The sequence below is a fragment of the Podospora anserina genome, chromosome 4 (assembly GCF_000226545.1).
Source record: "Podospora anserina S mat+ genomic DNA chromosome 4, supercontig 4".
NCBI lineage: Eukaryota > Fungi > Ascomycota > Sordariomycetes > Sordariales > Podosporaceae > Podospora > Podospora anserina.
Genome location: NW_001914850.1, coordinates 777064 through 797860, shown reverse-complemented (window position 1 = coordinate 797860; position 20797 = coordinate 777064). Strand labels below are relative to the sequence as shown.

The 20797-nt window shown below is 53.9% G+C and overlaps 7 protein-coding genes across 7 annotated transcripts; 2 read left to right on the top strand and 5 right to left on the bottom strand.

The window, feature by feature from the left end:
• Window positions 1-1249: 1249 nt before the first annotated feature.
• On the top strand, window positions 1250-5584 carry PODANS_4_8560 (uncharacterized protein; the record flags this gene model as incomplete). Its single annotated transcript, XM_001905935.1, has 3 exons — window positions 1250-1308; window positions 1395-4661; window positions 4720-5584. The coding sequence occupies 3 exons, from the start codon at window positions 1250-1252 to the stop codon at window positions 5582-5584; spliced, it is 4191 nt and encodes a 1396-aa protein (XP_001905970.1).
• Window positions 5585-6588: 1004 nt separating this feature from the next.
• PODANS_4_8570 (uncharacterized protein) lies at window positions 6589-8504 on the bottom strand (the record flags this gene model as incomplete). The annotated part of the gene is made up of 2 exons (XM_001905934.1): window positions 6589-7931; window positions 8081-8504. 2 exons carry the CDS (start codon window positions 8502-8504, stop codon window positions 6589-6591), a joined length of 1767 nt encoding a protein of 588 aa, XP_001905969.1.
• A 1206-nt stretch (window positions 8505-9710) lies between these two features.
• On the bottom strand, window positions 9711-11180 carry PODANS_4_8580 (uncharacterized protein; the record flags this gene model as incomplete). The annotated part of the gene is made up of 1 exon (XM_001905933.1): window positions 9711-11180. One exon carries the CDS (start codon window positions 11178-11180, stop codon window positions 9711-9713), a length of 1470 nt encoding a protein of 489 aa, XP_001905968.1.
• Window positions 11181-11513: 333 nt separating this feature from the next.
• PODANS_4_8590 (uncharacterized protein) lies at window positions 11514-13070 on the bottom strand (the record flags this gene model as incomplete). The annotated part of the gene is made up of 1 exon (XM_001905932.1): window positions 11514-13070. One exon carries the CDS (start codon window positions 13068-13070, stop codon window positions 11514-11516), a length of 1557 nt encoding a protein of 518 aa, XP_001905967.1.
• A 902-nt stretch (window positions 13071-13972) lies between these two features.
• PODANS_4_8600 (uncharacterized protein) lies at window positions 13973-15291 on the top strand (the record flags this gene model as incomplete). The annotated part of the gene is made up of 2 exons (XM_001905931.1): window positions 13973-14216; window positions 14282-15291. The coding sequence occupies 2 exons, from the start codon at window positions 13973-13975 to the stop codon at window positions 15289-15291; spliced, it is 1254 nt and encodes a 417-aa protein (XP_001905966.1).
• A 547-nt stretch (window positions 15292-15838) lies between these two features.
• On the bottom strand, window positions 15839-16391 carry PODANS_4_8610 (uncharacterized protein; the record flags this gene model as incomplete). Its single annotated transcript, XM_001905930.1, has 2 exons — window positions 15839-15923; window positions 16129-16391. 2 exons carry the CDS (start codon window positions 16389-16391, stop codon window positions 15839-15841), a joined length of 348 nt encoding a protein of 115 aa, XP_001905965.1.
• Window positions 16392-17136: 745 nt separating this feature from the next.
• On the bottom strand, window positions 17137-20003 carry PODANS_4_8620 (uncharacterized protein; the record flags this gene model as incomplete). The annotated part of the gene is made up of 2 exons (XM_001905929.1): window positions 17137-18731; window positions 18839-20003. The coding sequence occupies 2 exons, from the start codon at window positions 20001-20003 to the stop codon at window positions 17137-17139; spliced, it is 2760 nt and encodes a 919-aa protein (XP_001905964.1).
• Window positions 20004-20797: the final 794 nt, after the last annotated feature.

The following is a 20797-nucleotide window of genomic DNA, read 5'->3' as shown; positions in this document are numbered from 1 at the left end:
CCATGCATGGGTGGTGGCAGGTGGAACGGAGCTTCTTTTTGTATAATTGATGGAAAGCACTGTGCGAAACGGCGGTCTCGGCAGATTTGCGCACGGGGCAACCGTCCAAAGGGTGGCATCTCAGAGCGGCTGATGCATAACGGCGGCACAGTTTTACTTTTTAACTTAGTGACTGGGGTTTTGGATATCACCCTCCCTGGGCTCAGGAGCACAGGAGTTGGGAAGTGCTCGCCCTGCTGTCGTGGTAGGTACATACTGTGGTACTCCCCGAGGGTCAAGCACTGCCCGGTAGTGGTGGTGACACAGACAGAGGCAGGTAACCTCCCACCAACATGATCCCTCCGAACAAGGTGATCTCCCAGGGAGAGTAGCAGCATGCCCTTCTGCCGCAACGCATTGGAATGAGTCGCCGTGGTGAAATGGCCCATTGAGCTTGTCGTGCTTGGCATTCTGTTTTCACCCCACACTGTAGGGAATGGGGAAAATTGTACGCAGGTGCTAAAGTGACATGGCAAATCCACGCTGTCTCTGATTCGTCTGGCGCTGCACAGCCTCTCTTGGCACCTTTTGGGTCCCAACAACAGGGGAAAACACAGCTCCCATCTCATCCCAGGCCATTCCGTCTCCAGGTCAGGTCAGGTCCAATTTCGTAGCCGCTGTGTCGTCAGTGGTTCTGCGCGGCTTCACTTTCCCTGCTGCTTCCTGCTTTGTTTCGTCCCATTTTCCATTCATCACGCTCCTTTGCTCTTTTGTTGGAGTACGACCTTGGTAACTGCACGCGCCAGACATCTTGGACCTCGAAACAAATGTTATAGCGTTGCTTGCACTGCCTCACCCTCAAAAAACTCCATAACAACCGTCCAACTGCCGCTCTGGACCCCAGGGGACCTCCCCGATTGCCTCACCGACTCTGCCTCATCAACCCAATTCCAATTCTTAATTCTTTTACCTTTTCCCCAAGGGAGGCCTGCAGATAGCACCCCGCAGATCGAGACCCGGCGACCTCAACTCACCTCACACTCCATGAGTCTCCGTTCCTGAGACCTGTTTGTGTTTGCCGACCCAAGTGTGGCAGTACACACAAGGCAGAGAGCTCAGAGCTGACGACCTCAACCGTACATCTGCGCAACACCACCCCTTCGCGTCTCCCATCGCCACTAGGAGAGGCTTTCTAGACCTCGTGTCACCGTAGGCGCAGCTCACATCCGTCGCCCTCGCTGACGACTGTGACCCGCACCATCAGCTGGACATGGCGGAACCACAGGATGGTCCCAAGGAGGGAGACTTCGCCTCCGGACGCCGAAGAGCGTATGTATTCCCCTTCCTGTCTGCTCACAACGTCGTGGGAGCCGCAACTGCTCTCTCACAACCACCCACCTAACAATGTCATACAGACCAACAATTAATATCGACACGACGGCCGTGAGCCCGAGTCCTGTCACGAACGAGCCAGAGGTGGACGCCAACTCACCAATATCACCCGGCACCACGCCAGAACCATCAACAAATTCTCACAAGAGGAGTCTCTCTGGAGAGAGCAGGCCGACAAGTCCTCACAATGTGTCAAACCCCTTTGCTTCCTTCCGCGGTCCAAATCCGGGACTGCTCACCGTCCCTGGCGCCCCAAGACCTCGCCAGGACTCTGTCAACTCTGATGATGACCGCTCCATCACCTCGTCCATTGGCGACACCACGGTAGCAGGGGGTTCTACGTTGGGGGAGAAGGCCAGCCGAGGTGCTGCCGACAACGACAGCATCAAGAACGATCCGGATGCTTTGAAGCCCGACCAGGGCAAGGAGGCCGATTTCCAGGTCAACGACAACCCTTTCGCCTTTGCCCCTGGCCAACTGAACAAGATGTTCGACCCCAAGAGCTTGTCTGCCTTCTACAAGCTGGGTGGCCTCGCCGGTATCGAGAAGGGATTGCGATCCAACCGGTCGACTGGTCTTGGCGCCGACGAGGCTACTCTTCCTGGGCGCGTCACGTTTGAGGAGGCTACCGCTCACGTCGGCTCGGCCGACACCAAGCTTGCCCAGACTGATAGCCATGCGACGGCTTCCGGCAGGCAGGACTCGGGGGCCTTCTCCTCGAGAAAGCGCGTCTTCAGCGACAACCGGCTTCCTGCCAAGAAGGGCAAGAATCTTCTCCAGCTCATGTGGATCACGTATAACGACAAGGTCCTGATCCTGCTGTCCGTTGCCGCCGTCATTTCTCTGGCCATTGGCTTATATCAAACATTCGGTCAGGAGCACGACGCCACAAACCCCGGTGTAGAATGGATCGAGGGTGTTGCCATTATTGCCGCCATCACCATCGTGGTTATTGTTGGATCTTTGAACGACTTCCAGAAGGAACGCCAATTCGCCAAGCTGAACAAGAAGAAGCAGGATCGTGTGGTTCGCGTTGTTCGATCCGGAAAGACTGTGGAAATCTCGGTTTTTGACGTTCTGGTTGGCGATGTCATGCACTTGGAGCCCGGCGATTTGATCCCCGTTGATGGTGTTCTCATTGAGGGTTTCAACGTCAAGTGCGACGAGTCTCAGGCCACTGGTGAATCCGACATTATCAAGAAGCGTGCCTCCGACGAGGTCTTTGCGGCAATCGAGAATGGCGAGAACTTGAAGAAGATGGACCCCTTTATCCAGTCGGGCGCCCGCGTCATGGAGGGTGTCGGTACATTCATGGTTACCTCGACCGGTGTCTACTCCAGCTATGGCAAGACGCTCATGTCGCTCAACGAAGACCCCGAGATCACCCCCTTGCAGTCGAAGCTCAATGTCATTGCCGAGTCCATCGCCAAGCTCGGCGGTGCCATCGCCCTCCTCCTCTTCCTGATTCTGTTCATCATCTTCCTGGTCAAGCTTCCCCGCCAATTCGCTCCGCTCACCCCCGCGCAAAAGGGCCAGCAGTTTATCGATATCTTCATCATGGTCGTCACAATCGTGGTCGTCGCTATTCCTGAAGGCCTTCCGTTGGCTGTCACTTTGGCCCTCGCTTTTGCCACGACTCGCATGCTCAAGGACAACAACCTGGTCCGCCACCTCAAGGCTTGCGAAGTCATGGGCAATGCCACCACCATCTGCTCTGACAAGACGGGTACTTTGACTCAGAACAAGATGCAAGTTGTTGCTGGCACCATCGGCACAAGCCACCGCTTTGGTACTTCCACCATCCCGGGCGAGAGCCCTCGGAGCGAGAAGGATGTGGAGGCCCAGGAAGTGGTGAAGATGCTCAGCCCCGAGGCTAAGGATCTGCTGCTCAAGTCTATCGCGCTCAACTCGACTGCCTTCGAGGGGGATGTCGATGGCGAGCACACCTTCATCGGCTCCAAGACGGAGACCGCCATGCTTATTCTGGCTCGCGAGCACCTTGCCATGGGCCCCGTTGCTGAACTGCGCTCCGGCAGCAAGACCCTTCACCTCATTCCCTTCGACTCTGGACGCAAGTGCATGGGTGTCGTGGTTCAGCTGGAGAATGGCAAGGCTCGTCTTTATGTCAAGGGTGCGTCCGAAATCATGTTGGAGAAGTGCACCCAGATCCTCCGCGATCCTTCTCAGGGCTTGGCCTCGGCTACTCTCCACGAGGAAAACCGCGAGACCATCAAGCATCTGATTGAGACTTACGCCCGCAACTCGCTCCGTACCATCGGCCTGATCTACCGCGACTTTGACAAGTGGCCCCCCAAGCCAGCCCGCCGCGTCGATGCCGAGAAGGATGAGATTGTCTTTGAGGATATCTGCCGCAACATGGTCTTTGTCGGTATGGTTGGCATCAAGGATCCTCTTCGCCCTGGTGTGCCCGAGGCTGTCAGAGACTGCCAGCGGGCCGGTGTCGTTGTGCGCATGGTTACTGGTGATAACAGGTTGACTGCCGAGGCTATTGCCCGGGATTGCGGCATTCTCCAGCCCAACAGCGTGGTTCTCGAAGGCCCCGAGTTCCGCAACATGACCAAGGCTCAGCAAGATGAGATCATTCCCCGCCTCCACGTTCTCGCACGGTCCAGCCCCGAAGACAAGCGCATCTTGGTTAAGCGGTTGAAGGACAAGGGCGAAACCGTTGCCGTGACCGGTGACGGCACCAACGATGCCCCGGCGCTCAAGACGGCTGATATTGGCTTTTCGATGGGCATCGCTGGCACCGAGGTGGCCAAGGAGGCTTCCGCTATTATCCTCATGGACGACAACTTCAACTCGATCGTCAAGGCTTTAAAATGGGGTCGTGCCGTCAACGATGCCGTCAAGCGTTTCCTCCAGTTCCAGCTCACCGTCAACGTCACGGCTGTTGTTTTGACCTTTGTCTCCGCCATCTACTCTGCCGTTACCCAGTCGCATCCCGAGGAAAAGGCTACCGCTGTGCTCACCGCCGTTCAGCTTCTCTGGGTCAACCTCATCATGGACACTCTTGCTGCCTTGGCTCTGGCTACCGACCCCCCTCAGGACAGTGTGCTGAACCGCAAGCCCGAGCGCAAGGGTTCCTCGATCATCTCACCTACTATGTGGAAGATGATCCTCGGACAGGCCGTGTTCCAGCTTCTCATCTGCTTCCTGCTCTATTTCGGAAAGTCTTCCGTGTACCCTGGACCAGAGATCATTCCCGACAGCCAGATCAACACCTTGGTCTTCAACACTTTTGTGTGGATGCAGATCTTCAACCAGTGGAAGTAAGTCGTGCCCTTCCACAAATTGCCCATTGGCGGATCGTTTACTAACAGCAACTAGCAACCGGCGTCTTGACAACCAGTTTAACATCTTTGAGGGTCTCACCAAGAACTGGCTGTTCATTGGCATCAGCGCCGTCATGTGCGGCGGTCAAGTCCTCATTGTCATGGTTGGCGGTACAGCTTTCCGCATTGCCGATGAGGGCCAATCACCGACCATGTGGGCGACTGCCATCGTTCTTGGTCTCCTTTCCATCCCCGTTGGCGTCATCATCCGCCTCATCCCCGACGAGATCATTGTCGCCTTGGTCCCCGGCGTTCTCAAGCGCAAGCACAGCTCCAAGGTTCCCGGCATCAACGTCTCCGACGACGAAGAACGCTTCACCGCCTACCCCGCGCCCCTCGCCGACATTCACGAGGAGCTCGCCTGGCTCAAGCGCGTCAAGGGCGGCCGTCTCAACAACCTCAAATTCGCCATGAAGCACCCCCGCGAAACCTTCCTCAACCGCAGCCCCGTCCCGAGCAGGGAGCACTCCCGATCCAACTCGATCCACCGCCTCCCCCAGACCCCTGTCCGCGAGGACAGCCATGGGTCTACCGCTCCTACTCCTGAGTCCCGCCGCCGCAGCAGAAGCAACCGCTCCCGCTCCAACAGCGTGTTGGGCGCGGCGACGGTCATGACTGGTATTGTTGCTGGTTCTATTGCGGCGGGCTGGTCACCGATTGAGAAGAGGGGCGAGCCGGATTTTGGCCAGTTCCCGCCCAAGCCGTCGCCTCTTGGTCAGGAGATTGGCGAGGATGATCAGGCGGGAAGGGTGTCGACGGATGAGAGGAGGGAGGTTGAGGGGTCGTCTTCATCCAGTGCCCAGGATGTTCCGATTATTAATGTGCCCAAGCCAAAGTCGCCTTCTACCCCTACTCCTTGAGTAGGTAGAGAGGAAAACAGATAAAATGTATTATTAATGCCTGTGGAAGTGTGTATAACAATATCACAGTGTCAGCCCTGCTGCTGTAGGGCGTTTTCATTTCTTTTTTCTATCGTTAATATTTCCTCTTTTGAGTCAACATGTCTGTTTTTCTTTTTAAGGCGTTTTTGGTTTGGTTGTGGTGGTGGTATTGCTGTCATGTATCTCTCTTTTTTCTTAATCATGGGGGCGTTTGAGCGAAGAAAGTGATAGATGAAATTTGGGCGTTTTTTTATCTTTTCCGCTGTCGTTCGTTACCAATCTTAGATTACAGTATCATCATCATAGCGCGCGCGCACGGGTGTTATATATATATATATATATATATGTATATCTGCGCCGAAAAAGTTGGGAGTGTGGTTGGTGGATGGGGGAATAAGAAGAATACAAAAGATGTTATGTGTGTGGACTTGTGCTATTTACTGTGCGCCTTGGTGTTTGAGTATTTTGACTGAAATCGGTCATTATGTTCCCGCTAGTTTGTTCACCACGAACCATCACGCAAAGTTTAAAGGATTTACAGAAAATGGGTAGTCCAACATTATCTAAAATACCTCTTCCCGGAATGAAAGCAGGAGAAGAGAGAGAGGTAAACCGAAAAAAAAAACCAAAAAAAAAAAAACCAAAATCTGTATAATACTTAAAAAAACCGAAAAAAAAAACCGAAAAAAAAAACAGCAAAAAGCTAAGACTAAAAGATGTAGTAAATGAAAAAAAAACCCGGGTATCATGTCTGTCCCCTCTCTGCTTTTTTGTCTGGAAAAGAAGAAAAAAGACACCTTCGCCCAAAATGTTGTCAAGCTTCCTTCCTCCCAGTCAATTCGTAGCATGTTTGCCTTACCAACCCAACCCAACCATCCAGACAGACAGTCCCAACCGTCCATTCACCAACTCCACCCATGCATTTCTTCTACCGGGCCATAATAAACCTGCCATACCCTATCTCAACTCCCACCCACCCCAATTTACTTCTTTCCCCCGCCGCCATTCTTCCCCCTCTTCCCCTTCCCACTCTCCCCATTCTTCTCCTTCATCTCATCCTTCACCCCATCCTTCACCCCATCCTTCACCCCATCCTCCTTATCCCCGTCCTTCACCTCTTTAAAAACCCACCTGCTCCCCCACCCCTCCACAGCCTTAACCTCAACCACCTGCCCCTCCGGCACCATCTCATGCCCCAACTCCCACCCCGCCCTCCTGCACAGCTCCGCCACAACAACATCACAATCCCCCAACAAGTCAATGTCAAAATTATTGTGCCCAATCGCCTCCCGACTGATGTAAATCTGCGGTATGTGGCTCGGCAGGTACGGCACCACCTCGCTCACCGGCGCAACCTTCAAGCTCGTCCCGATGACAATCACCAAGTCCACCCTGTCGACATCGTGCTGCGTCAGCCTCTGACTAAACTCATCCGGGAGCGGCTCCCCGAAAAAAATAATATCCGGCTTCATCACCCCCGCTGATGAAGAGACAAGATCAAATTCCGAGTCGGAATTGCTGTCCCGGTCGAAATCCCGGCGACGTTTCGAGTTGGAAGAGTTGGCTGTCTTTCTCTTTCGCGACTGAGATCGAGACTGCCCAGAAGGACACTTCCTGCACCGAGGAATCTTCCCCGCCTTGATCTCCGCAAAAATACTGTCGCCCACAACCTTCTCCCCACACTTGACACAACTCGCCGTGGCAAAACTCCCATGACACTGAACCAGCTTCTCGGGCAAAATCCCTGCCTTGGACTCCAAGTTGTCAATGTTCTGCGTGTAATTCGTCAACAGCTTCCCCCGCTCCTGAAGCATCCTGATAAACTGATGCGTCGGCGTGTACCGGTCCTCGCTCGGCAAGATATCCTTCGCCACCGAGTAAAAAATCGTCGGGTCTTGCCTAAAGACCGACAGGTCAAACACCTCCTGCGGATCGTTCAGTCCCAAATGGGCGAGTTTGCTGTAGAGGCCCGTGCCGGCCGAGCGGAAGTCGGGGATGCCGAGCGAGGTGGAGATGCCCGCGCCCGTGAGGACGATGATGTTCTTCTTTTCTTTGAGGAGGGCGACGGCGTCGTCGACCGTGTTGTACCGTGTCAGTTTGGCGCGCTTTTTGAGCTCCCTCGTGAACGCATAGCTCAGGAGAGAAAAGTAGGCGTCGTCGTCTTGGCCTTCCAAAAAGTCCGGTGGGCGGACGCCAAAAGCTGTGAGAAGCTTCTTGGCTGTGATGCGGCCGGCGTCGACGGTGCGCTGGACAAAGATCTCAGGACCCAAAGCGCGGAGCATTTGGCGGTATTGGATTGCCTCTTCTGGGGTGCAGGCATCGGCGTCTGGAGGGGAGTTAGCATCTTGATCGTCATCATCGGTAGAGTTTTCCTCATCATCTTCATCCTCCCCGGGCCTGGGAGAGGAGGGCCTCGGGAGAAGATAGTATTTCCTGGAGCGAAGCAGCCGGGGTAGTAGGCAGGGGTTGACAAACCATCGGTGAAGAACCTATCCTCGTGAACATCGCCAAGAATGTCGTTCAGCAGAGACTCCGTCTCCCACGAGTCGCCCAAATCCTGGACGCGCTCCTCGAGCTCAGTGAGGCCACTGCCGTTGCCAGAGTTGTGAGCAGTCTTCTTGACAGCAGCGCTGCCGTTGCTGCCATTCTGGTGAGCAGAGGGGGGCGACTGCCGGCGGGGAGGAGGAGGGGGGACAACAGGATCGCTGTCCAAGCCGACAAAAGCCCTCTTTTCGTCGTAGTCGACAACATTCCTGACACGAGTGCTCGACTTTCTGGCGATTTCAGATGATGCGCCGTTGGAAGTGGTGGTGGGCGACTTGGGCGACTTGCTGCGACCCTTGACCTTCTTTTTCTGACCGCCGCCATCAGGGAGGGCGGTGCGACTTGTGGCCTCCATTCTGGGCGCGATAAAAGTCGCTGACGGGTGGGTTGTTCTGATGGCAAAGAACAGAAAAAAAAGTCGGAAAGTGAGTGGAAGCTAAGTGAGAAAAGGCAAAAGCGGAAAATGCGAGTTAAAAGACAAATAATGACAACAACATATGCAGCCAGTCAACCGTGGCGACGATAAGTCGCAAAAAGTTGTAAGGTGTTCAAAGAAAAAAGACGGGGGTCGGCAAAAAAGACAGGTGATTTGTTGTTGTTGTTGAAGTGCGTCCCAAACGCGGCTGATGTTGTTGTTACAGAGTGAGATTTGCCAGAGTTGACGAGAGTGAGAGAGAGAAAGAGAGAGAGAGAGAGAGAGAAAGAGAGAGCGAGAGAGAAAGAGAAAGAGAAAGAGAGAGAGAGAGAGAGAGAGAGCAGGAGGAAGTGAGAGACAAGAAAGTCGAGGAGGAAGCTAGGGAGTTCCAAGGTGGGTCTTGGCAAAAAGACCCCAAGATGGATGGTTGTTCAAAGTGAAGTGAAGTGAGTTGCGTGGCAATCGATTTGACAAGTATGCGAGGGTCCCAATTTGCAAAGTCGCGCACACGCACAAGGTTGTCGGTCGGGCAGCCGGTTCCGGATTGTGTCAGAAGAAAAAGCTCGAGTTTCGGGAAGAGAGTGGGTTGTTGACGGCAATGCCGGATTTCGAGGGTGGCCTGACCGGGCGTGCGCGAGAGAGAGCGAGCAAAAAAGAGTCGATCTACCTTATTCTTATGCACAAGCAAACTTGAACAAAACGTTGCAGCAGCGCCGCTGCCCCGGATGTACGTGGGTTGCGGAGGCGACAAGAAACGGCAGGCACCGGAAGTGAGTGTTTCGGGCTCTTAAAAGGTCCACCAGAACCGGTAGCTATAGCTGGGTTGCAGCTCTTCGAAATCACTCAAAAATTTAAAAGGCAGTGTGAGACAAGAAAGGGGAAAAAGGATCACCGGCAAGGAGAGCTTCACAGAGTAACGCACGAGCCAAGCGACACAGGGGGCCCATACTTTGTTGATGTCACTCACACCACGCAAATCTCTAACAAGACGCCAGCTGATGACGTTTAGCCAGGCCAACATGTCTGTTAGTTATTAGAAGATCAACGCCTTTCGAGGTTAATAAATGCTTTCAGGGAACCCCGACAGACAAGGTTCAATGATTCGCTACGGGTATATATATAATGACTACACCCCTGGAAAGACAACTACAATAGGCTTTCATACTTATCCAAACCCCCCTTTGGCTGCTGTTGAGGCGGTTTCTGCTGCTGGCTCATGCCTCCCATCATGCTGTTCATGCTCATTCCCATGCCTGTGCCGGTCCTGTTGGCAGCCCCAAGTGATGCCAGACTATTCATATTGCTCGTTCCGCCCAGTCCTGAAGTCGTGAAGGATGTTCCTGGTGGCCGGGGCAGACTGAAGCCCGAATTTCCCGAGCTAGCGCTAGGCGCGCCAGGTGGCGGAGGCAGGGCGAAAGAAGAGGATGTTGTCGGCTGCGGACGCTGTTGCTGCTGCTGATTCAAGCTTAGAGAACTAAAGGCCGATGTGGATGGTTGAGAGGCCCAGGCATTCGGACTGGGCTGGGTTGTAGATGATGCCCATACATTGGAAGCGGGTTGGGCACTGGCGGAGGGGGTCGCCCAGATATTACTGGGCGTGGTTGCGCTGCTGGCACTGGACCAGTTGAATGACGCCGGCTGCGGCTGCGGCTGCGACAATGTTGTGTTCGATTGTGGTTGCAAGGGCTGTGAGAACTGGGTGATTGTTGGGGCCATGGGCTGGATGGCCGCTAGGTCTGGGGTTACCGTTCTGAAGCCTCCGGTCTGGGCTTTGAGGTGTGAAGTGGCTACCGGTGAGGATACCGGTGGTGTAGACCAAGAAAACGTGGGCGTGGGTGTGGAATTTCTCACACTGGAGGAGGAAGACGCCGCTGATGGCTTCGTGTCCCAGCTGTCCAGTGGGTTGGTGTTGGTCGTACTTGCCCTGCCTTTGACCAGCGCCTCAAAATCCGTCTCCGATGTCCCGTTCGCCTCGAGAGAAGAGCCCGCGATCGCCCCAAACGACAGAAAATCGTCCTTGAGGCCGGGCGATGTGACAGCGCCGCCGGTGAGCTCTTGTAGTTTCTTTGTCTGTTCGTCCTCCACTCTGCTTGATAGTGATTTGATAAGCTCCATGAAGGCCTGGAATTCCCGCAGGTTCAACTGAGGGTTCAACGACATGCTCCAAAGCAGTGGAAGCATTTCCAGTGCCACAAAATCCCCATCAGCCACCCTGCCGACGACCTTCAGAACGTTCAGGGCAGCCATCATGACGGCTGGTTCCCTGGTTTTAATGGCCTTGATTAGAGGAATGATTTTTTCTTGCATGGTGAACTTGTCGAGGGCCGTGGAGGATGTGGCCTTCTTCTGTTCTGTAGCGAGCCCGTCCAAGCCATCGTCACCGCTGCCGGCACCTCCACAAAGTGTGACAAAGGCTTCCAAACCACGGACCTTGATGGCCAGACTGTTGGTTTTACTGAAAATTGTAGCAATGACTGGAAAAAGCTCTCCCTTGATGGTGCTGAAGTCCAACACAGGCAGGACCACTGGTAAACTGGTCAGGGCGGCGTTAATCAGGGACGGGGTGGGTGATTCGAGGGCCGTGTAAAATATGGGTAGGATATCTAAAAAAGACATAAGTTAGCACATATAGGAGGTCAGAAGATAGTTACGAGGCATCTGAAGACAGTGAGAAGGTGTAAAAGATAGTGATAAGGCGACTAAATGAAAACACAAGGCCTATCACTATCCGAATCAGGGGTAAAAAGATGGTAACAAGAGGTAGAAAGATAGTAATAAGGAGTTTGAGAGAAAGAAAAAGGCCTTTAACTCTCCAATCAAGGGGTATGAGGATGGTAACGAAGCGTCCAAAGCAATTGGTCGTATATCTCAAATATCTCAAAAGAGGAATAACAATCACCAAGGCCTTTAAAATAGGGATAAGACATCAAATGATGATAGTTATGCGTCTCAGCCATGTTGGAAGGCCTTCACAGATAATGGCAAGGCACATAAAGAGAGTGATGAGGCGTTTGGGGTGCCAAATAGGGCCTTAAAATGATAAAATAAGAGGTACTTACCATCCTTGAACTCCTTCCCATTGCAGTTGCTAGCTATAACAGACAGCTGCTCGATGACAATCATCAAACCGGCATCACGATTGGCATCCTTTTCCTGAGGTTGTTTGGCGTTGGTAACAAAGATTTCCTTCAATTTGGGTCTGACTTTTTCGTTGAAAGCCCTCCTCCCCGCTGGAAGAAGACCGATAATCTTGAAGGCGTTGTGGAGGATCAACGATATCAGCTCCTTATCCTTCAGCTCCTCCAGGAGGGCCGGTAAAAGCTTCTTTTCCATGACAGACTTTGGAAAGTTCGGAAGGACTTTGATCAGCCCTCTCAGGAATTGCTGCTTCTCATTGGGCGTCTTGGCGGGGAAGCCCTCGAGGAAGCGGATGGTAGAGATGAGGACGTTGTTGAAGTATTCGCTCTCTTGGAACTCCTTCGCTGTCATGCGTTGGGCCGGCCGGCGTGTAAGCAGTCTGGGTAGCACATGTTGGCCGAGTTCCTTGGGTAATGGCCGGGAGGACAGGTAGTTGTTGGTAGCGGTTGGGACGCTTTGTGACGATTGGAACACCCGCTTATAAGCTGAGATACTGGTATTGCACTCGATTGGCGACCGGTGTGGGGAGTTGTACAAGGCGATACAGAGCAGGCCCAGAGAAAACATATCGGCAAAGGTCGTCAGGTTGTTATCCAGGACGAAATCTGGCGATGCGTAATCCAGATTCAGCTGTACAGTCCTTGGTATTCTAGGATCTGGATTCAAGACCTCGCCCAGGATGATCGGTTGAATAGTCGTGGGGATCGTTGATGGCTCTGGGGGGCTGCAGAACGCCAGGCCGCTCAGCTTCCAATCCGATTTTGCATTGACTAAAATGGCATCCGGCGTCAGATTTCCATGTACTAGCCCGGCGTTGTCGTGCAAGAACTCCAGTGCCTTACTGACTTGCAGCAGACCCTTTTGGATTTCTAGTTCGTCAATCTCGAGCTCTCGCCGTCGCCGTGTGCCGTTCGCGTCCTCGGTAACATATCGGCTCGACCTGCCTCCAAACCCTCCGCCCCGTTCCTGGTCATCCTTTTCTTGCAAAAGACCCGAGAGCGAGGCCGTCACAGGCTCGGCGACAAATTGCAGTCCTCCTCCCCTCGTTTCTTCGACCGGTTCGACCAATTCTAGCACTCCCGGATGTCGTAGCCTCGCCAGAGATGATGCCTCCTTCTTCAGCCTTTCCACCACCTCCTCCACCACTCTCTTTTGCGACGAAGCCGACTGTCTCCCTCCCAAACCATTGTTTCCTGCATCGAGGGTCTTTTTATCGAATACAAAGACGGAATATTCTTTGCCCGTGGCCTTTCGTTTCGCCGAATAGATCTTCCATGGCCCAGCGGTGGCTGTCAAAGTGGAGGAAATCGAATAGTTGGTGTTGATATTGCTGGAGGCGCCTATCGATTTCAAGGCGTTGGCGAACATGGTTGCACGGCTCTAGCTGTCATCGCGGGGCTATTCGGTGGACGTGGGAGGTGTAATATGCTCAATTTAAGGCGTACTATTGTCAAACAGACACCTATCTTTTGCAATTCAAGGGCTGAGGAGATGCGCGCAAGGCGTAACTGTCGATCATGGATGTGTTGGGTGGGCGCAACAAGCTGTCAGCTTCGGCATGTCTGGGCGCTGGCCAAGCACTGACGCAGCTTGAATAAGGCTGGCTGATTAGATAAGATTTTGATATCTAATTATGCCAAGCCTTACAACCGCAACGGACGTGGCTCAAAGGTTGTTTGCCATTGGACTTGAGAAGATCATAAGATGGCATCTTCAACTCGAACCATAACTGAATGATGCTGTCAAATTGTCAGTATCTCTGCAGCATTGGTCCAGTCTCTCGGGCTGGTCTAGCTTCCCACGTCGATGCCAGACATGCAGCAGCAAATTGTTAAGAGATACCTGCCCCCACAGCATACCCGCACAGATCTCGACGAACTCGTTATCTGCCGGGTCCACCCGCGATGCCGTTGCAAGCCGCTCCTTGATCAACGGCCAGGGTCCAGAGCTGGCTCAACAGGGGCGCCCTGATTGGTCAACTGCTGTCCAGCGACCATGCAACCTCCGATCCAACTCCGAGAAGAGAGAGCATCCAGGGCTCCAGCTGCAATTACTCGCCAGCGTGGTGCCCCCGTTGTATGAGTCTTTGCGCCTTGCTCTCTGTTTAAAACCTGGGGTTTGCCATTCGCCATTGTGCGCCTTCGCGTCCAGGAGTCCGTCTGTGCCCGTTGCCGTGGCTTACAAAAGCCAATTGCTGCTTTTCGTTGTTTCCTCAGTCATTATCAGATTTCATCTTTTTAGTACACCGGCACACAAATACAACCTCCAAAATGATGCGCCGTCTTCTCCCAAGATGCGCTCCCAGGGCAGCCTTCAACGCCCAGCGCTCCGCAAGCCTGGGTGCTGCTATCCAAGCCCAGTCTGCTGTCCAGCGTCGTCAATATAGCATCACCCCCCAGTCCTCCACCTCCCAGCTCCTCGACATCGACCCCTCCAAGCTCGTCGTTGAGAAGACCTCCAAGCCCAAGGACCTCCTCCCCTCCAAAGACCTCGTCTTTGGCCGCAACTTCACCGGTCCGTCTCCCTCCCCTTTCCTCCTCATCTTATCCCCAGTCCCCCCCAGCTAACCTGCCCCCTAGACCACATGCTCACCATAGAATGGACCCAAGAATCCGGCTGGTCCGCCCCCAAAATCCTCCCCTACCAAAACCTCTCCCTCGACCCCGCCACCTGCGTCTTCCACTACGCCTTCGAATGCTTCGAAGGCATGAAAGCCTACAAAGACACCAAAGGCCAAATCCGCCTCTTCCGCCCAGACAAAAACATGGCCCGCTTCAACAAATCCGCCGCCCGCATCGCCCTCCCAACCTTTTCCCCCGAAGCCCTCACCTCCCTCATCGCCCAGTTTGCCAAGCTCGAATCAAGGTTCATCCCCTCGGAACGCGGCTACTCCCTCTACCTCAGACCAACCATGATCGGCACCCAAAAAACCCTCGGCGTCGGCCCCCCTGGCTCCGCCTTGCTCTACGTCATCGCCTCCCCCGTTGGCCCTTATTACCCAACCGGCTTCAAGGCCGTCAGTCTCGAAGCAACCGATTACGCCGTCCGCGCCTGGCCAGGAGGTGTAGGCGACAAGAAGCTCGGCGCCAACTACGCGCCTTGCATCGTGCCGCAGAAGGAGGCCATGTCCCGGGGCTTTCAGCAGAATCTCTGGTTGTTTGGGGAGGAGGAGTACGTCACCGAGGTCGGCACGATGAACTTTTTCGTCGCGATCAAGAACAAGCAGACCGGTCAGAAGGAGCTCATCACCGCTCCGCTGGACGGTACTATTCTCGAGGGCGTGACAAGAGATAGTGTTCTTGCGCTGGCGAGGGAGAGACTGGCGCCGGAAGGGTGGAAGATTGAGGAGAGAAAGTACACCATGGGCGAGCTTGCTGAGGCGTCTGCTGAAGGGAGATTGATTGAGGCTTTTGGCGCGGGAACTGCGGCGATTGTGTCTCCTGTCAGGGCGATCAGCTGGAAGGGACAGCTGGTCAACTGTGGGTTGAAGGATAATGAGGAGAGCGGGGAGATTGCCATGAAGATGAAGGAGTGGATGGAGGCGAGGCAGTATGGTGATGAGGAGAGTGATTGGAGCTATATCTGCTAGTTTTTTGTTTCTAATGGGTTTTTGAGGACAGACAGACAGAGAGAGAGACAGAGAAAGAGAGAGAGAGAGACAGAGAGAGAGAGATGTGTGTGTCTTTTGGGTTGGGTATATAGGATATAGGTGGGGAGCAAGGCGAATGGTAAAAGCAAAAAGTTTATACCCACTGAATTTCTATGACAGCGTTCATCCTGTGAATATAGATCTTGCGAACAAAACACATCATTACACCTTGGGCTCTCTCTCTCTGTCCAAGTTACGTCATATCTCCAAAAACACCGAAAAAAGAATAGAATTTCCCACCCCCGTCTAGTTCTTGTTTGGTTGGTTGGTTGGTTGGTTGGTTGGTTGGTCTGTGAATTGATCCTCCTCTATCGATCGCCCTGTTCTCTCACGTCTGCCCGTCTGTATTTACATATATCCCACGCCCATCTCCCAGCTTTTTTTTTTCGGTTCAAGTTGCTGTCCCTTGTTGCTATGCCCTCTTGTTGCTGCCAAGTCGTAGTCGTTGTTTGCTTGGAGTTTCGAGTTGACCGATCAGAAAAACATCCTAGTTCTTCTTGTTGTCGGGATCCTCAAGGATGCCCTCGGCTTCTAATCTCCTCCTCGCCTCTTCGAGAGCCCAGGTTTGGATGCTGTGTGAGCGTTAGCGAATCTTTCGTGTCTTTGTTTATCCCCCACTAGTTTTTTTCCACCACTACCCCCTCTCGTGCTCATTCCGCCCCCCCACCACCCCTTCCGCTCTGATCTTCCCTTGCCTATTCCTTTCCCCCCTCCCCCCCCCCATCCAGCAGAGTGTGCCAAAAATAGCAGGATTCAAAGAGATAGATGATGACCTACGAGGTATCGGGCTTCCAAGCATAAGCAACCCCGAAAACAACAAAACTCCCCAAAAACCCATAAAAGTACAGATTCTCCCACCCCTCGTTGACATACTTCTCCCCAGGCTTCACACCGAAAAGCCACCCCGTCGGCGGGTCGTACTGGGGGCTGTGGCCCCCCTTCTTTGCCGCCGTCGCGGAGAACGCCCTCTTGCTTGTAGTCGTCGCCAATCCCGCCGCCCTGCGGGTCAGGGGGAGGAGGGTGGTGCGAAGAGCTGACATTGTAAATCGCTCGAGGTTGTCGTGTTAATTGGTGGTGGTGGTGGAAAAGAGTCAGAGTTGACCACCGCAAGCAAGGTAGGTAGGTAGGTAGGTGAGGTTCGTCGTCGGTCGTTCGTCACACGTAGTAGTGGAGTCCGAGAGAAGGCCAAAAACGCCCGCAAAGCGGCGACAGGGCAAAATGCCAAGAGAGAGTGACTGCTCCTTGGCGGGGTGTGGTGGTCAAAGCTCGGCTTCTGGGGAAGGTCACGTGATGCCCTTTTGGCACACTCAGACAGCACAGGGGGGGGGGGGGGATGGGATTGATGTCAAGAGAGTGGGTTTACGTTTGATCGGAGGTCAAATTGTCTGGTTATATGACTCCTGATTTCAGACCAGAGGGGAAATGATAATGTGTATCGAGTTGGGCAATTGGAGACATCAACATCACACCACCACCAAACATCACCATCAAGCGACGAGTATACCATCATAAAGTCAATTCATGATAAAATAAGACTACATCCCATCCCTATCCGCTACCACGCTGCCCACCCGCAAAGCCACCAAAAGCACCACCCTCGTACCTTGCCAAGAAATGCTAGCAAGCCAGAGGACAGCGATTTCAAAGACTATGTGAATAACCGGCTTGGTCTACATCCAACCCACAAACCCCACTGAAGGGAAAAGATGGAAAAAAAAGAAGTGACATGTCGCACGCAAATGTCCCAGATATCCCCTGCCTCATCCCCCTCTTCAACATGCACGCTCAAATGTAGTACATGGAATTCTCCAAGCTCGGGTGCACCTTCCTGCTTCCAACCGTGTCTTGTGCCCCAGAGGCAATGGTGCTGGAGTCATCGAAAAGCTCGTGCTTATGGATCCGAGCCCGATCACAGACCAAGTCTGCGTAGGACGCCGGGGGGCAGATACTAACTGCCTTCGTGGCCCGACCATACAGGTAACACATATCATGCGTTACTTGCTCGAGGTTGTTCGCCGCCTGAGCACCATATGAAGGCCGGAAAATCTCATCGATCAACACCGTGTAATGGGCCGGACGAGCGGTGCCCTGCAGCGAGGCGTGGGCTTGGAGGAAGAAGTCCCAGTATCGCACATTGGTCACTCCGCGGTCAACAACGGTGCCCTCCTTGGGGCTCTTCGACCTGAAGTGCGTTTGCTGGGGATCAGTCGGGTAGAATCGAGTCTGGTGGCGCTTGACTGACACGATAAGGGTGATGCGTGGTTGCTGCTTGCCATACATCTGGCTACAAGCCGTCCGGATGTGCGGCAGCTCTGACGTCAGAACCATGTTGAACTGCCCTTCACTTACACCATCGCGGTAAATGAGGATATTTTCAGGTAATTTGGCACCGTTGTGCTTCTGCCACAGACGCAGCCGAGACTTGAAGTTCTCAGCCAGCTTGACGTCAAGCTGCTCCACACGAGCCGGGTTCTGCCAAGCGATAGCAGGCCACTGTCCGAGATCCGAGTCGATGCTGGCTACAAGACCGACCAGACTGGGCGCGTTCTCTCCAGCACCTGTTGGAAGATTGGTAGGATGTGTCACATCGTAACCCACCACCATGGTCTTGCCACCCTTCAGCAGAGGATGAGCGTTCTGCAGTTTGTGGTTGACGCCGCCAAACTTGAGGTTGACCTTGAGCGCGACGTTGGTAAAGTATCCCTTATTGTTCGTTATCTTGTTCCTCACCACGCACACCGTCTGAATGCCGAACTCGACATCGCCTAGCTTCTTCACCGTGTTGTATACGTTGGCGTCCTGGTCGCCAAGCACAACGATCACCAGATCGGGCTTGGGCTTCATCCCCTGAAAAGCGGCTCTCAAGTCTTGCTCACCCATAGAAGCGACCTCATAGCCACTTGCCGGTGTGGCATTCTTATTGATAGCCATGCCCATGCTCTGCGCCATGAATACCGCAAACTCGCCCATGGTGGCCTTGACATGCTGATCAGCCTGGCCTTGTACTTCCAAGAGCGTCCAGTTCTTGATCATCCTACCAGGCTTTGAAACCCTTACACCCTTGAGCAGCCAGCCGCCATCTTGGGGCTTGATCAGCTCCACCGAATTCCTCTTGGGGTACGCCATGGCCGGGGGTGGAAGCATACGACCCTTGACTGTGATGAGCTGCTTATCGACACTCACTCCGAACTTCTCCAGGAGTTTGTTGTTGTCCAGTGCAAGAACAGCTCTGGCATTGGTGGTAACGGACACAGCGTTCAAGGATGGCTTTCGGCATGCAAACTGTATCATGCTCTGAGCCTCGCTGGCACTGAGCTTAGCCTTGATAGGCTGTCCCGGCAAAAGGGAGCACCACTCAGCCAGCAGGTAAATGGGCCTAGCTGGACTGCCCGCGTTGATCAGTGGGAAAGTCTCGACCTTGCGCACCCCGTGGGAGTCGCTGTATTTGGCAATGTGATAGTCAGACACCAATACCATGGTGTCATACTTGAGCCCTTGGGTGCCGGTCTCGGCTTTTTGGGCGACCGAAGAAAAAACTTGACGTTGGTAGGCTTGCCGAAGTACTCGTTGGGTTCCAAAAACTCGGGCCTCCGTTCCTCGCCGCTGCCATCTCTAACCCCGCCGAATCCTGCCATAGAGCGCTCAACCTTCACCCACTCACCAGGTTTCTCGGTGGGAACCCGGCACTGGATTCTCGATTTGGCCAAGAGCCCATGCAAGCGCTTGAGTGTATTCGTGTTGAGGTTACCAACCCTCTGAAACAGGTCAGGCAAGGGCATGGGCGGCCGGAAGACACCGTGGGTAACGTTGACGTTCAAAAGCAGACGACCGGTGGCCAACCGCACACTCTGAACGTAACCGCGAAGGATATCGATCATACTGCCTGGCGATACGGGGCCGACTTCGGAACGATTGGCGTCGAAAGCAAAAAAGCGACTCTTGCCAACGGCAGCGGTGTTGGAGTTGCTTCGTGCGGTGTGGCCGAGCACAACGCCCAGCGCATCAGCTTCGGCCGCGAACTTGGGAAAGACAGACTCGTTACCCTTGTCTTCAAAGTTCTGAATGTACTGCTTGAGGCGTCCAATATCTAGCGAGACAGGGTCGTTGAACTTAACATCCCAGCGCTCCTCACCACCATTGGACCTGGGGATGCCCACAGTAATAACTGAGTTGGGGGGCAGAGGAAGCTTCGCCTTGGAGACGACGCTCATCTTCAGCTCGGTTGCAACAACGACGGTAGGCGGGAGTGTGTCGAGCGCAGCCTTGATGATCTTGGCGAGTTTGGTACCCTTGGCTTCTTTGGTCTTGGACTCCTTGGGCTTTCCCTTGCCCTTGCCCTTAGCAGAGCTCGGTTCGGCCTCTTTCTTCTCGCTAGATTCCTCCGGGGCCACCAGCACATTGTAACTGAATAGCGAGGCTGTGTTGACGTTCAGTTCAAAGTAGTTGGCCCACAGTACAACCGGAGCACCACCAGTGCCAAAGCCAGGCCGGTGTGGGAAAAAGCTGGACTCATCACTGACGGAAAGCTTGCTCAACTGTCCCAATGCAGAGTTTTCTTGCTGGACGACGCGGTCTTCCAGAGCTGTGATGTCGGGATTTGGCGGGGGGATGACGTTGTTCGCTCCTCTTGATTTGATGTTAGCGCCTGTCATTCATCATGACAATGTACGGTGCCGTGATACTTACGTGTAAACATCTGGACCACCAGCATAACCACCACCACCACCTCCTCCTCCTCCTCCTCCTCGACCCCCACCATAGCCACCTCCACCTCTGCGCCCACTGATCATTGAAGCCGCCACGACCACCTCGGAAGCCGCCGCGGGGGTCACCACGACCGCGTTGATCACCGTAGCCACCGCGGCCTCCACCACCGCCTCCTCCACCGCCACGGCCGCCTCTATCCCCAAAACCACCTCCGCCTCGGCCGCCTCTATCTTCAAACCCACCGCGGCCACGTCCCCCGCGGCCACGTCCCAGGCGGCCTATGTCACGACCCTGAACGTCGGACATTGTAAATGTTGGGCATCAATACGCCGGTAGGTGTTGGAAGGTGAGTCCTCAACAATACTGCTGCGGACTACTTCTCAATCCCTTCCAAACACCACTTGATGGGTTGGCAGAGAAACAGAAGCTCAAACGAGAGTTCCGGGATAGAAGGAGGAAGGAGATGGCAACGTGAAGAAACAACAACAGGATAAAAGAGTGGAGAGTATATATAGTAGAAATTAAATGAGTGATTGCCCAACGTCAGGCAGCGACAAGAGCTGCATGCCAGCTGCTGTTTTCTTGTAGGCCTCAATGCAGTAAGTGGGCAACAAATATCATTGACGTCGCAATAAACGATGAACGGTGTGTGGTCTGTGCGTCAACGTAGGAACGTACCTAGTGTACCAGCTTACTACTGAATTGAGCTTAACGGTTGAAAATGCCCCCAATCTTGGCA